Raw genomic sequence first — 14,147 nt, 5'->3', positions numbered from 1 at the left:
AATTTCAGATTGAATAGTAGGAGTATCCATTTTGCTTTTTAAGATGAATTGTGGGTTATCATTTATAGATGCCAATAATACAGAACCCATTAGTATTTTTGCTTAAATGACTTTTTTGTTTTAAATGGAGACTAAAGCAAAATTACAGTTACACATTAAAAATACATAATTACTTCTGGCAACCAACCTCTGCATGCAAGTTATCTGGAGAAATTACTTTGGTGAAAATAATCGCAGGAGCCGCAGTTATTCGTACTGTGAAATCTGTCAAAATTGGACTTAAAATTGCTCTGCGTTCTTGGTGTCGCCGGATGCTAAAAGGAAAAAAAAACCAAACAAAATAAGTTTAAAATACTTAACATATTAAAAAAGACATACATTTTTTTTTAATATATAAATAATTATATTTTTCATCCACTGGAAAACACCTATGAAAATATTTGTGTGCTGCAATTGAAATTAGATCACCAGAATGCCCCATCTCTTATACTTTTCTCTAAGTGTGACTACTCAGAATCTGGGAAGGATGAGAGCCTAAGTTTCATCTTGTCTGAGGAGTGAAGATTTGCTCACTCAAAAATAATTTCCTCTGTCTTAAACTTTTAAGCTTCTGAAATGGACTAGAAAAGAGTTAGTTTGACCAATTCTTATTTCCAAAATACTGAATAGTTATTTCAAGGGGTATGAATAGAATGGGGTGGAGATATTTACAATCTCAAATTGGTAATTTCAAAGGAGGGAATTTTGGGTGATCTAATTGTACAAATTGGAGTGAATTTGCATGTAAGTAGCATATAATTTAGCAATTTTCAAAAGTCCATTCACGCATGTAAACCATTTGAAAATTCAGCCCTATGGATTGAATTTTCAAAGGAGTTAGGGATATAAAAGTAACAGTTTTCAAAAGCCAATTTATTCATATAAATCCTTTTCAAAATTACCTTCAAAGTGTTGAATTTTAACAATGGCACAAGATTAACATTCCTGCTCTTGCAAAAAAGTGATATGGAAATGGGGAATATAGAATAATCAGGCTTTTGCTTCAAGAAAGTTTACTTTTGCTTCAAGAAAGCCCTACCAATAATAATTTTCTAGTACTATATGGAAATCTTCAGACATAATGGGTGTATGAGCAATTAATTGGATGAAAAAGCCAAATACTGTTCAAGAGCCAGCTACAGGGTTATTTAAACCCTGCAGCTGGCTTGCAACAAGGTTCCCTCTGTTTAGAGCTCCTAGTTGCTGCTTCGGATCCCTGATATGGTCTTCGGCTTCTGATTCCTGGCTTCCGACCTTGGCTCGTCCACTGACTTCTGGCTTCAGCGGCCATCCCTGGCTGGACTCCGGCTTCTGGCTTCTCTTCATCCACAGGTATCCGATTCTTCGCCCACCAGGGGGCTCACCTAAGTCTCAGCAGCTCGTGTCCTCACGGGCTCCTCCCGGGGGGACCGCGGGCTTCCAAGGGTGAAGTCTTCATCGACTTCCTGGTCGAGGCTGCTTCCCGGTCGCAGAGGGCCTCGCCTAAGTCCCAGTGGCTTTGATCCTCACGGGCTCCTCCCAGGGGGACCGCAGGCTTCCAAGGGTGAAGCCTCCCAGGGCCATCTCCTCAGTGCCGCCTCCCAGCTGCGACGTCCACCGTGGGTTCCCACAGTGCATCACCATCCGTCTCAGCCGACTCAAGGGTCCACTCACCTAAAAACCACTGCTAATTAATATATTTGTAAACAACCTGGAAATGGGAATGAGTGAGGGGTTCAAATTAGATGATGACACAAAATTATTCAAAGTTGTTAAATCACAAGAGGGTTGTGAGAAATGGCAAGAGGGCCTTGCAAAACTGGGATACTGGGTATGCAAATGGAAAATGAAATTTAATGTGGACAAGTGCAATGTAATGCACTTAGGGAAGAGTAACCCAACTTATAGCTACCACAATGCAAGGTTCCACATTAGGAGTCTCCATTCAGGGAAAGGATCTAGGCATCATCGTTGATAATATGTTGAAATCTTCTGTACAGTGTGCAGCAGCAGCCAAGAAAGCAAATAGAATGCTAGGAATTATTAGAAAAGGAATGGAGAATAAAACAGAGAATATCATAATGCCTCTGTATTGCTCCATGGTGCAACCTCATCTTGATTATTTTTTGTTCAGTTCTGGCCAACATATCTAAAAAAAAAATAGCAGTAATAGAAAAAGTACAGAGAAGGGCAACCAAAATGATAAAGGGGATGGAACTATTTCCCAACAGGAAAGATTAAAGATATTACATCTCTAACTTAGAGAAGAGACGGCTGAGGTGATGACAGAGGTCTATAAAATAATAAGTGGAGTGGAACGAGTAAACATTACTTGGTTGTTTATTCTGTCATAGAGTATAAACACTAGGGCACAAACAATGAAGATACCATGCAATCCATTTAAAACTAATAAGAGAAAATATTTTTTTACTCAACACATTTTTAAGATCTGGAATTCATTGCCAGAAAATGTGGTGAAAGTTATCAGTGTAACTGCATTTAAAAAACGTTTGGACAAGTTCCTGGAAGAAAAGTACATAAACCATTATTAAGGTGGAGTTGCAGAAAACCACAGCTTATATCTGGGACGAGCAGCTTATAATCTATCTACCTCTTGGGATCCTGCCAGGTAATTGTGACCTGGATTGGCCACTTTTGGAAACAGTATACTGGGCTTGATGAACCTTTGGTCTGACCCAATATGGCAAGTCTTATGAAGTAAAATTTAAGACCTGCGTGCATTTGCCAGTGTGCACAGATGGCTGTGCCGATTTTATAATAAATGCACGCATTATAAAATTGGCTATCTGCGCGTACATGTGCGCATGATTTTATACTGACATGTTCAAGTGCGCACGAATGTCATCTGGCGCGCGTGAGGGGAATTTTAGTAGGTATGTGCGGCGACGCAAGAGGCCACTTTCCCAGTTCGCTCTCAGTTTGCCCCAGTAAAGGAGTGACATCCTAAACCCCCTAGCTAACTTGCCTCCCATTTTCCCCAAGCCTGAAAACCTCACTGACAAGCCTCAGTTATGTGCACGCTTGTGTAACTACTTACTCGCTGGCTTCATGGTGCAGTGCTGGCCAGCCCAGGATCCTGCCCAGATCATGACCATGCCCCTTTTTCAGCAAACTTTTTTTATGCGCGTACCGGGAGATCCAGGCATACCTGCGTGGGTTTTAAAATCCGGCACGTACCAAGCTTTGGCGCGGGTAGGGCTTATCTTCCTGGTGCTTTCTTGATAAGAAGCTGTTATGGAATACCCCAGGTCTTCCAGTAGATCTTTTTTATATATTTATTTTGGTTTATGAGCCTCAACAGTTGATCAGTCTAAAAGAGTTTTACATGAATTTTTTAAAGCTGTTTATTATAATTTTTTTAAGCTGTTTATTATAATTTTTTTAAGCTGTTTATTATAATTTATGAGCTAACAGCAAATAGCAGACAGAGCAACTGAACTGCAGTATTTGTAAGCATAATTAAAATTTATGAATCCTGTAATATTCATTTGGCAAAAATTTAGCAAATTTTTCTAAAGCTCATAAAAAATCTACAAAATTCTGTTGCATTTGATTTCATTCAAAAACATTACCAGAAGTTTGGTTTTTAATAGATCAGTCAGCAAGATCCACCGATACAAAAATTTGATAGCCATTACCATTAGATCTGTCACTGCAGAGCATATAAAAAGGCTCAACTGTAGGAAGAGTTTCTTATGTATAGTGATAGACTGGAGAAGGAGGAAACCGAGACTTAAAGCAAAAAAAAAAAAAAAGAGCAGGAGACTGTGAGAAAGTGATACCATTGACAGATAACAGCACTACACAGGTAATTGTAAATAATTTATATCTGTTTTGTCATTAACATTTTTTTCTTAGTTTATATTTCTGAACTTAAAAATACACAAATAAATTTTCCTTGTACAGATACAGCTGTACACAAAAGTTTAGGCATCAATGGTCAAACTGTATATTTCATTAAATCTCTAAGTGAAATGAAGTTGGCACAACCTCTATACGGTACAATCAAAATCCCAATTTGCTCATGAAATATATACAAATAATCACTTCTACACCAGCAATATTCGTCTTTATATAAATGTAACATGAAAATGGTCATAAGGGGATAGTCACATGAGGAAAATTCTCTGGAAAACTCCCAGAGAAAAGTCTCTCATTTATCATCATAATCCCATAATAATTCAAGTGCTCCAAGTGACAATTCAATTCAAATCAATATAATTACAATATTACTTGTCATGCTAATATCCAATGCAAAAAATTACTTCCTTTCTGTTGAGGTAGCACCCGACATGGCTCCCATGTTTTGCTTTTCCTGTATCAGGAATTCAATCCTTGCCACTTCAGCAAATCTCCACAGACCAAGTTGCTTTCATCTGGTCCCCTTCTTATGATGTAATCCTCTATCAATGCAATGGAGATTTAAATACATTTCACCAAGATTTGCAGCCAATCAATAAAGCAATATAAATTGCTCTATTATTAAGTTCCACTCTAATTCTTTAATTAACACATCATTGTTTTTCATTGATAAATCCATGAATGTTCCCTATAATTCAATATAGATTATTATCACTATCCTTCCAGGTAAGTAACTTTTTACATTGGATATTAGCATAACAAGAAATATTTTAATAATATTGAGTTGAATTTAATCATCAATCATTTGGAGCACTGGAATTATCATGGGGCTATGATTATGAATTAAAGATGCTTTTCTCTAGGAGTTTGCCAGACTTTTTCCTCATATGACTGTCCCTTATGAAAATTTTCAAGTTACATTTATATAAAGTTGAATATTTGCTGTGGTTTAAGTGATTATTATAAAGCTGAAGACTGAAGTGGAGCAACGCTGAAGCTGAAGACCGATGCAGAGCAAGTGGATGACTTGGAATGGAGATTAATACTGACTCGAATGGAGCAAGGTCTGAAGACTGGAAGCAGGACAGGAAACTAGGAACAAATTTTAGAGATGAAATGGAATGAGACTGGCAGGCTTGAAGACAAGATCAGGACTTGCAGATGACCTTTGCTGAGGCGCTGAAGGAGTGCTGAGACCAACCTAAGTAGGACAGGAATGATTTCCTGCCGTGGGCCCTTTAAATTGGGTGGCATCGGCATGCATGCATGCTAGGGAAGCCTGCAGCCTCTTACCATGCTGGAATCAGCTCCAGCATTCTGCTACATGGAGAACATAACAATAGAAACTTATGCATGTGCATAACAATAGAAACTTATCCGCTTACGATAATGAATCAATTGGGTGTCCAAAATTTTGCACGTGTCATATTCACTTTTTCATTCATTTCAATCTGTTAAAATCAGCAAATAAATATTAATTTTGTATTAAACATTGCAGAAAGATGCTGTGTTTATCTTTGTATCACATAGGTTTGTATCACATGTGTTATTTTCTATTCATCAAATTATATAATTTGACTAGGGGGTGCCTAAACTTTTTCACACAACTCTATGCAGAATAGTTAAAGCTGGTTATCACCACTACACATAATACAGGAGTTATTCTCAAGGTTTAAAAGGAAAATACCAAAGTAAACAGTATCAGATGAGTTTACATTTAGAAATGTTCCCATATGTACATGCTATTTGTCCTCTTGATAATGCTTAAAAGCAGAAGTCCATCTAGTAAATATAAACTAATGGCACCAGGCAACTTGTAAGAGTTGTGGCAGTTCTGGACCATCACTGTTTCCTTAAAATTTAACATCAGCAGTTTAATATAGACTTACCCACTTATCTCTTTCAAACCATAAGAACTCCAAAGCTTGTTAAGCTTGTTTAATTCTCTGTACATATCAAAGGGGCCCACCTGTGATTTGTTTTTATGAAATAATATATTTTACTCAGCTAGAGAACATAATATCTAACATACAAGTAAAGATAATACATAAATGAATGCTTTGCATTATTTGATCATTCTCCGCAGACAATTCTAATAAACACATCCCTTATGTATATATACAGAAAAAATGAGTCTAACTCTAAATGTAAACTTTTGCCTTCTGTTAATGTTCATATTTGCAATCTTACTGGATTGACTGGAACATTTGCTGGAGGTAAAACAAATAAACAGCATCTTATTACACATGGGTGTTAATAGCCACATCTGCACTATTAAAAATAAACTGCAAACATTTAAAATTCCAATCTCCACACATAAAAAGCCAATTTCTGTACACAGACTTAAAATTTTTAAGAATACAATTTTTAAACTGAAGATTTATTTTTCAGGCCCTATTTACTAATCCAGACATAGGTCCCAGCCCATGTAAGGTGTTTTAAGCAAATACAAACTCCAAATCCATCAAATTAATCACCATCATAGAGAACACTCTACAGTATGAAATCTGGTTTAGACTCACATAGTTTTGCCACAGCTACAAAATCAATTGGACCCTTAATTATTGGTGAAGAAATCTAAAGCAGAACTGTTTGGGGACTGGAGATGAGAATCACTGATTTGGGAATATCCTTGTAACTGGGAATCTAAGCATCTGTGTTGCATCTGTGGACCCTTGGGCCAAGGCAGGATTGGTGCAACCTGCACAGAGGAGCCCTTCATGTTCCCAACGTCAAAAGGCAGACTAAGGTGAAGTAGAAAGCCAGTGGGAGTTTCACCTATACCAGCCCTGGTTCCCCTTGGGTTGAGCCTTTGGGTGCCGGCAGGTCTTAGGTGAGGTCTCTGCGGATGGCAGATGTGGTGATCCTTGGAAAGCTTGGCTGCTGGTAGGGGGAAGTCAGACAGGTCCAAGGTCCGGGCATTGGTCAGAGGCAAGCGGTGGTCACATGTATCCAGGAACAGGCAGTGGTCAGAGGCAGGCAGTGAGCAAGCGTGTCAAAGATCAGACCAAGAGCAATACCAGTTATCTGACCGAGGAAGAAGACAAAGAACGGAGAGGCAGGGTAGGAATTCCAGGGCAAGCACAGCAGGAACAAGACTGGAGACAAGCAGGCAAAGACAGAAGACAAACTGGACACGACTGAAGACACGCTGGGCTGAAGAACAGAAGCCAAAAATGCTGGAATAAAGAAACTTGAAGACAAAGATGCTGGAATGAAGAAACTGAAGACAAGGACACAAAGTAATATGCTGTACTGAGGAATAGGTGGACCTATTGCTGAGGGCAAAAATAAGTGAGCCTTTTATAGGGCTTAGCATGTGACATCATCATCCAGTGCCACAGTGCTTTTCCCACCTCTGGCCCTTTAAATAAGGTAATGTCTGGCCCACGAAAACAAAAGGCCAGTAGCGTCTTGCTGCGTGGTGACATGGTGGACCACCGCATGGGGGCACGGAAGGCACTTTGGGAGAAGGAAGACGAGTCCTGGTCGGGAAGGTGAGTGTGGCCGTCCATGGGGGCAGCCTGTAGACTACTCAACATAACAAGGAGGGCCTTAATGAAGGCACAGATGTCCTCCGTGGTGGTGCCAGTTTACTGGAAACAACTACCAGTGGAGTTGAGGTTAGTGCAAGATTATTTATGTTTCTGTAAACAGCTAAAAACATGGCATTTTCCTCGCTATTGGGATATTGATTTGAGGTTCTGTGCTATAGAAATTAATGCAATATTGTGTTTTTATGATTTATGTTGTTTTAATATGATGTAATATTTTTATGCATTGTTCAGCACTTTGATTGACCTTTGCCCAAAAGAGTCTTAAATAGTAGTTTTAAAGTATATTTGTTTGAAATAATTGCCCTACATGCACAGAAGGCAAGAACTGAGTAAAGATCAGTCCTCAGAGAGTGCTGACAGCAGAGCCTTCATCTGCAGGAGGTAAGTTGGTTTTGCTAGAAAAGAGCGTTTAAATCTTTCCATAAAATTTGTTGAAGGGTTAAACTATTGTCTCTCTCTATACATATATTGTGTGCCTGTTTAAGCTTAGCATTTGATTGTAAGTTTATAATTGGGGTTTTCTGGGAAAATAAACCTTGAATTAATTCTGTGAGCAAGTTTAAGGTTAGGATTAAATTGCAAGTTTTATAATTGTGAGTTTGCAAAGGCTATCTACTGGACCTGGTATTCTTACTGGTTTGTAGGGCTGGTAAGTCAGTTTGATTCTAGCACATCCATCCGGGATAATAGCAATGCTCAGGAAGGACAAGGAAATACCAGAAAAACTGAATGAATTATGTACCTTGGACTTTACTGCGGATGATGTTGGAAATATGCCCACATCTAAAACATGCTTTATTGGTGATGATTCTGAGCAACTAAAACAAAGCCCTTGTTAATTGTAACTGCTTCTCTTCATCACGTTATCATGTCTTAGGTTGTATTCTTCGCACCCCTGTTTTCTGTAAACCGACATGATGTGAACGAGTTCATGAATGCCGGTATAAAAAAACCCTAAATAAATAAAAATAAATAAATAAATCTCAGTGATAATGAAGGATGAAATAGATCAAACTGACAAACAAAGGAGCAACAGGTCACCAGGATTGGATGCCATCCACTCCAGTGCCCTAAAATGACAAACATGAAATTGCAAACCATTACTAGTAATCTGTAATCCATCATTTAAAACAGCCACAATACCTGAAGACTGAAAGTGGCCAATGTGACAATGATTTTTAAAAAGGATGATCAAGAAAACTTTCAGACTGGTGAGCCTGATAGTGCTGGGCAAAATGGAAGAAACTATTCTTACAATGAAGATCACTGGCCAAATAGTCACACCTTAATGAGGAAGAACTTACATCATTTAAAGAATCATTCAGATTCTTTGAATGTGCAAACAAACATTCCCAAGGCAACTGTGGTCATAGTACAAAATCTACTAGAAGAATTTCTTGATGATTATGATATGCTAGATGTACATCAGTTTGGTTTCAGCTCGAACTGATGAGACCAAGGGGTTAAAGAGGTTCTTAGGGAAAATAAGACCATTGCAGAAAGACTAAATTAATTCTTTGGTTCTGGATTTACTAATGAGGATGTTGGGGAGATACCGGTTCGGGGGATGGTTTTCAAGGATGATAAATCAGATGAATTGAACTAAATCATGGTGAACCTGGAAGATGTAGTAGGCCAGATTGGCAAACTAAAGAGTAGCAAATCACCTGGATCAGGTGGTATGTACCCCAGGGTTCTGAAGGAACTAAAAAATGAAATTTCAGATCTATTAGATAAAATTTGTAACCTACTATTAAAATCATCCATTGTATCTGAAGACTGAAGGGTGGCCAATGTAACACCAATATTTAAAAAGGGCTCCGGGGGTGATCTGGGAAATGATAAACCGGTAAGCTGGACTTCAGTGAGAGGAAAAATAGTGGAAACTATTCTAAAGATCAAAATCACAAAGCATATAGAGAGACATGGTTTAATGGAACACAGCTGGAATGGATTTACCCAAGGGAAGTCTTGCCTCACAAATCTGTTTCATTTTTTGAAAGGATTAATAAACATGTGGCTAAAACTGTACAAGTAGATGTAGTGTAGTGTTTTGATTTTCAGAAGGTGTTTGACAAAGTCCCTCATGAGAGGCTTCTATGAAAACTAAAAAGTTATGGAATAAGAGGCAATGTCCTTTCTTGGATTACAAACTGGTTAAAAGACAGAAAATAGAGAGTAGGATTAAATGGTTAATTTTCTTAGTGGAAAAAGGTAAACAGTGGAGTGCCTCAGGGATCTGTACTTGGACCGGTGCTTTTCAATAAATTTATAAATGATCTGGAAAGGGACAAGAGTGAGGAAATCAAATTTGCAGATGATAGAGTAGTTAAATCATATGCGGATGGTGATAAATTGCAGGAGGACCTTGGGAGACTGGAAGACTGGGCATACGAATGGCAGATGAAATTTAATGTGGATAAGTGCAAGGTGATGCATATAGGGAAAAATAACCCATACTGTAGTTACATGATGTTAGGTTCCATATTAGGAGCTACCAACCAGGAAAAGGATCTAGGCATTTTAGTGGATAACACATTGAATCATTGGCTCAGTGTGCTGCAGCAGTCAAAAAAGCAAACAGAATGTTAGGAATTATTAGGAAGAGAATGGTGAATAAAACTGAAAATGTATAATGCCTTTGTATCTCTCATTGAGAGACCACACCTTGAGTACTGTGTACAATTCTGATCACCGTATCTCAAAAAAGATATAATTGCACTGGAGAAAGTACAGAGAAGGGCGACCAAAATGATAAAGGGGGTGGAATGTCTCCTTTATGAGGAAAGACTAAAGAGGTTAGGGCTGCTAAGCTTAAAGAAGAGACGGCTAAGAGGGATACGATAGAGGTCTATAAAATCATGAGAGGTCTAGAATGGGTAAATGTGAATTAGTTATTTACTCTTTCGGATAATAGAAGGACTAGGGGGCACTATATTAAGTTAGCAAATAGCACATTTAAAACAAATTAGAGAAAATTCTTTTTCACTCAATGCACAATTAAGTTCTCGAATTTGCTGCCAGAGGATGTGGTTAGGGCAGTAAGTGTATCTCAGTTTAAAAAGATTTGATAAATTCCTGGAGAAGTCCATTAACTGCTATTCATCAAATTGACTTAGGGAATAGCCACTACTATTACTGGCATTAATAGCATGGGATCATCATGAAATATAAACAAATTACCTCTATTATTAGTCTTTTCAGACCTAAACCTAAATTCAGAAATGCTCAATGGAAATCAGCCTGCAGATCAAGAGTGCTTACCCCAAGTCTCCTGGTCACAAACTCACGTATTTTAGGACTGTCAATGCACAATCACTAGTAAAAAAAAGAAAAAGCCTGTTTTTACCAATCTCCTGCTGGATAACAAACCAGACCTTTGTGGTGTTACAGAGACTTGATTTAAAAAAATCAGACACTGTTATGATAAATCAATTACCAAAAAATCTTTATGATATTTATTCCATCCCTAGAATTAATAGAAGGAGTGGAGGATTATTGCTCATGATTAAAAAATAACAATCTTACCCTACAAACAGTTGATACCCCTCCGCACTTTGAGATTGGTTTACTAAAATCAAAGTGCTTACAAGTTTGTTTAGTATATGTTCCCCTGGGATTATTAGATCACAATACCTCTCCCATAATAGAATTTAATGTACATAACATAGACATAGATATTTCTATGGTTGTACTCAGTGATTTCAACTTGCATGTGGACTCCGGACTACTATCTTCTAGTTGTGAAACTTTTCTGTCCGCCATGCATGCTATGGGCCAGATTTAAAAGGGTTACGCGCGTAACCCTTTTAAAACACCCCTGCGCGCACCGAGCCTATTATGCATAGGCTTCCGGCGCGCGCAAAGCCCTGGGACAGGCGTAAGTTCCGGGGCTTTCCTGGGGGGGGGGGGGGGCTCCGTGGGCGTGGTTTCGGCCCAAAGGTGTTCCGGGGGCATGGCCGCGGCCTCCGGACCAGCCCCCAGACTGGAACATGGCATGCAGCAGCTGGCCCAGCGCGCGCAAAGTTATGCCTGCCTCGAGCAGGCGTAACTTTCATGACAGAGGTAGGGGGGGTTTAGATAGGGCCGGGGGTGGGTGGGTTAGGCAGGGGAAGGGAGGGGAAGGGAGGGGAAGGTGGGGGGAGGCAGAAGGAAAGTTCCCTACGAGGCCGCTCCGATTTTGGAGGGAACGGGCAGCGCGCGCAAGTTGCACAAATGTGCACCCCCTTGCGCGCGCCCACCCAGGATTTTATAAAATCCAGCGCACTTTTGTTTGCGCCTGGTGCGCGAACAAAAGTACGTGTGCAGATTTATAAAATCTACCCCTATAGGTTTTCAACAAATTGTAAAACTTCCAACACACAAGGCAGGTCACACACTCAATCTTGTATTTATCAATTCCCATTTGGAAAATGCAGTCTCCCCTACAAGCTTACCTATTCCATGGTCTGATCACCGATTATCTCCTCACATTTCATGGTACACTACCCTAAATGTGATTCTTTAACTCAAAAAAACTATGATTGAATATAGAAAACCTTGTCGACAAGATGATTTAATAAACTTATGCCAGAAGCCCTCAAAAATTTGGATTTAACTAACATTGAATGCCATTACTTCATGGAATTCAATAACTAACAATATAGCTGATACCTGCTGTCCTATAATTAAAAAAGAAATAAAGTCCAATAAACTCTGAACCCCCTGATACACCCCACAGCTCAAATTAATGAAATGCTCCCTTAGGAATGTAGAAAAAAAATGGCGTAAAAATCCTACACCTTCTTCCTTAAGTAACTATAGGATCCTGCTTACCAAATATAAATCTAACCCTAATAAGTCTAAATGAGATTATTTCTCGAATAAAATTAATGTCTACCAATATAATCCGAGAGTTCTATTTTCCTATATAGTGGACTTAACTAATCACTCACCGAATAAAATACCACATGAAAATACAAAAAATACGTGCAATGAGCTTGCAAAATTTTTTAGAGACAAAACCCTAAGGGGTAGATTTTAAAAGAAGCGCGTGCGGCCTACATGTGCGCACGCTATCCAGCTGTGCCTGGAGCCTCTGACCCCACCTCCATCCCACCCATTTAGTAAAGCCCCGGGACTTACACATGTCCTGGGGCTTTACGCGCGTTGCCGGGCCTTTTGAAAATAGGCCCAGTGAGCGTAACCTTTTTAAAATCCGGCCCTAAATCTATTAAAAAATATTCACACAGACAAGACCTCTAAGATAACGCTACCTACAATTCCAGAGATTTCATGGTCCACTTTTCAAAATATCTCCTCTACTGAAGTTGAGATCCTCATTAAAAAAATTAACCCTGCCATCCACCCCTCAGACCCCATACCCATTAAATCGTTAAAGATGGTACCTAATCTAATTGTAAAACCTCTAGCAGACATCATTAATGTCTCTCTCACCCAAGGTACCTTTCCTGATAATATAAAATGTGCCATAATTAAAACAATCATAAAAATGCCCCAAGCAAATTTATCAGATCAATCTAATCATAGGCCCATCTCCAATTTGCCATTTCTTTCCAAAATTTTGGAAAAAGTTGTCAACAGACAGCTTACAGAACATTTAGAAGCTCACAACATTTTCTATCCCTCCCAATTTGGATTTTGAAAATTCTTTAGCACAGAGACCCTGCTTGTTTCCCTCATGGACACCATCCTGAGAGGTCTAGACAATGGTCAAACATATCTCCTAGTAATGCTTGATATATCAGCAGCATTTGACACGGTTAATCATGTCACCCTACTCAACAGATTAAGAGAAATTGGTCTAACAGATATCACAATTCTGTAGTTTGAATCATATCTAACAAATAGATCATATAACGTTAAAATAAACGACAATGAATCAGAACAAATTAATATTGTGCACGGTGTTCCACAAGGATCTTCATTATCCTCAACAGTATTTAATATATATATGCTTCCACTATGCAAACGTTAAGCAGGACTTGAACTAACTCTTATCTACGCAGACGATGTACAAATTTTAATTCTGATTACAGGCTCTATCGAATCTGCTTTAAAACTTTGGGAAATTTATCTTACCACAATGAATAGACTATTAGCGCAAATGAGTATTTCTAAATTCAACCAAAACTGAACTTCTAATATTATGTCACAAATTAAATAAACAAATTGAGATAGAAGTAATGACAAATTCTAACAGATACTCTTGCTTGATAGCGAATCTTGCTTGATAGCGAAGTAAACTTAAAAAGGTGGATAAATAATAAAATTAAGGATGGCTATTTTAAAATAAATGTTCTAAAAAGATTAAGACCACTGCTTCACAAACATGACTTCAGAACAGTTCTTCAAGCACTCATTTTCTCAAAAACAGACTACTGCAATGCATTATTATTAGGCCTCCCTGCTTCGACAACTAGACCCCTCCAACTACTGCAAAATTCAGCTGCCAGAATACTAACGAACACTAGGAAATCTGAACATATACCCCCATTCTAAAATTATATTGTCTCCCTATCACACATCGTATCCAGCTCTCCCGGCGCGCGCACTGGCCACTCACCGGTGCGCGCGATTCTGTATTTAAATTAGGCCCGGCGGTAAAAACGAGCAAAAGGAGGCACTAGGGACACTAGCGCGTCCCTAGCACCTCCTTTTTGACAGGAGCGGCTGCTGTCAGCGGGTTTG

General features: G+C 38.8%; 1 protein-coding gene across 1 annotated transcript in view; it reads right to left on the bottom strand.

The window, feature by feature from the left end:
* VPS13B (vacuolar protein sorting 13 homolog B) overlaps nt 1-14,147 on the bottom strand; it is a 2,198,633-nt gene that overhangs the window by 626,859 nt on the left and 1,557,627 nt on the right. The window contains 1 exon segment of the mRNA XM_029587199.1: nt 188-314. Within this exon segment, the coding sequence (XP_029443059.1) occupies nt 188-314 (127 nt within the window).

The sequence above is a fragment of the Rhinatrema bivittatum genome, chromosome 2 (assembly GCF_901001135.1).
Source record: "Rhinatrema bivittatum chromosome 2, aRhiBiv1.1, whole genome shotgun sequence".
NCBI lineage: Eukaryota > Metazoa > Chordata > Amphibia > Gymnophiona > Rhinatrematidae > Rhinatrema > Rhinatrema bivittatum.
Note: the sequence above shows the minus strand (reverse complement) of the source record. Positions and strands in the feature narration are given on the sequence as shown.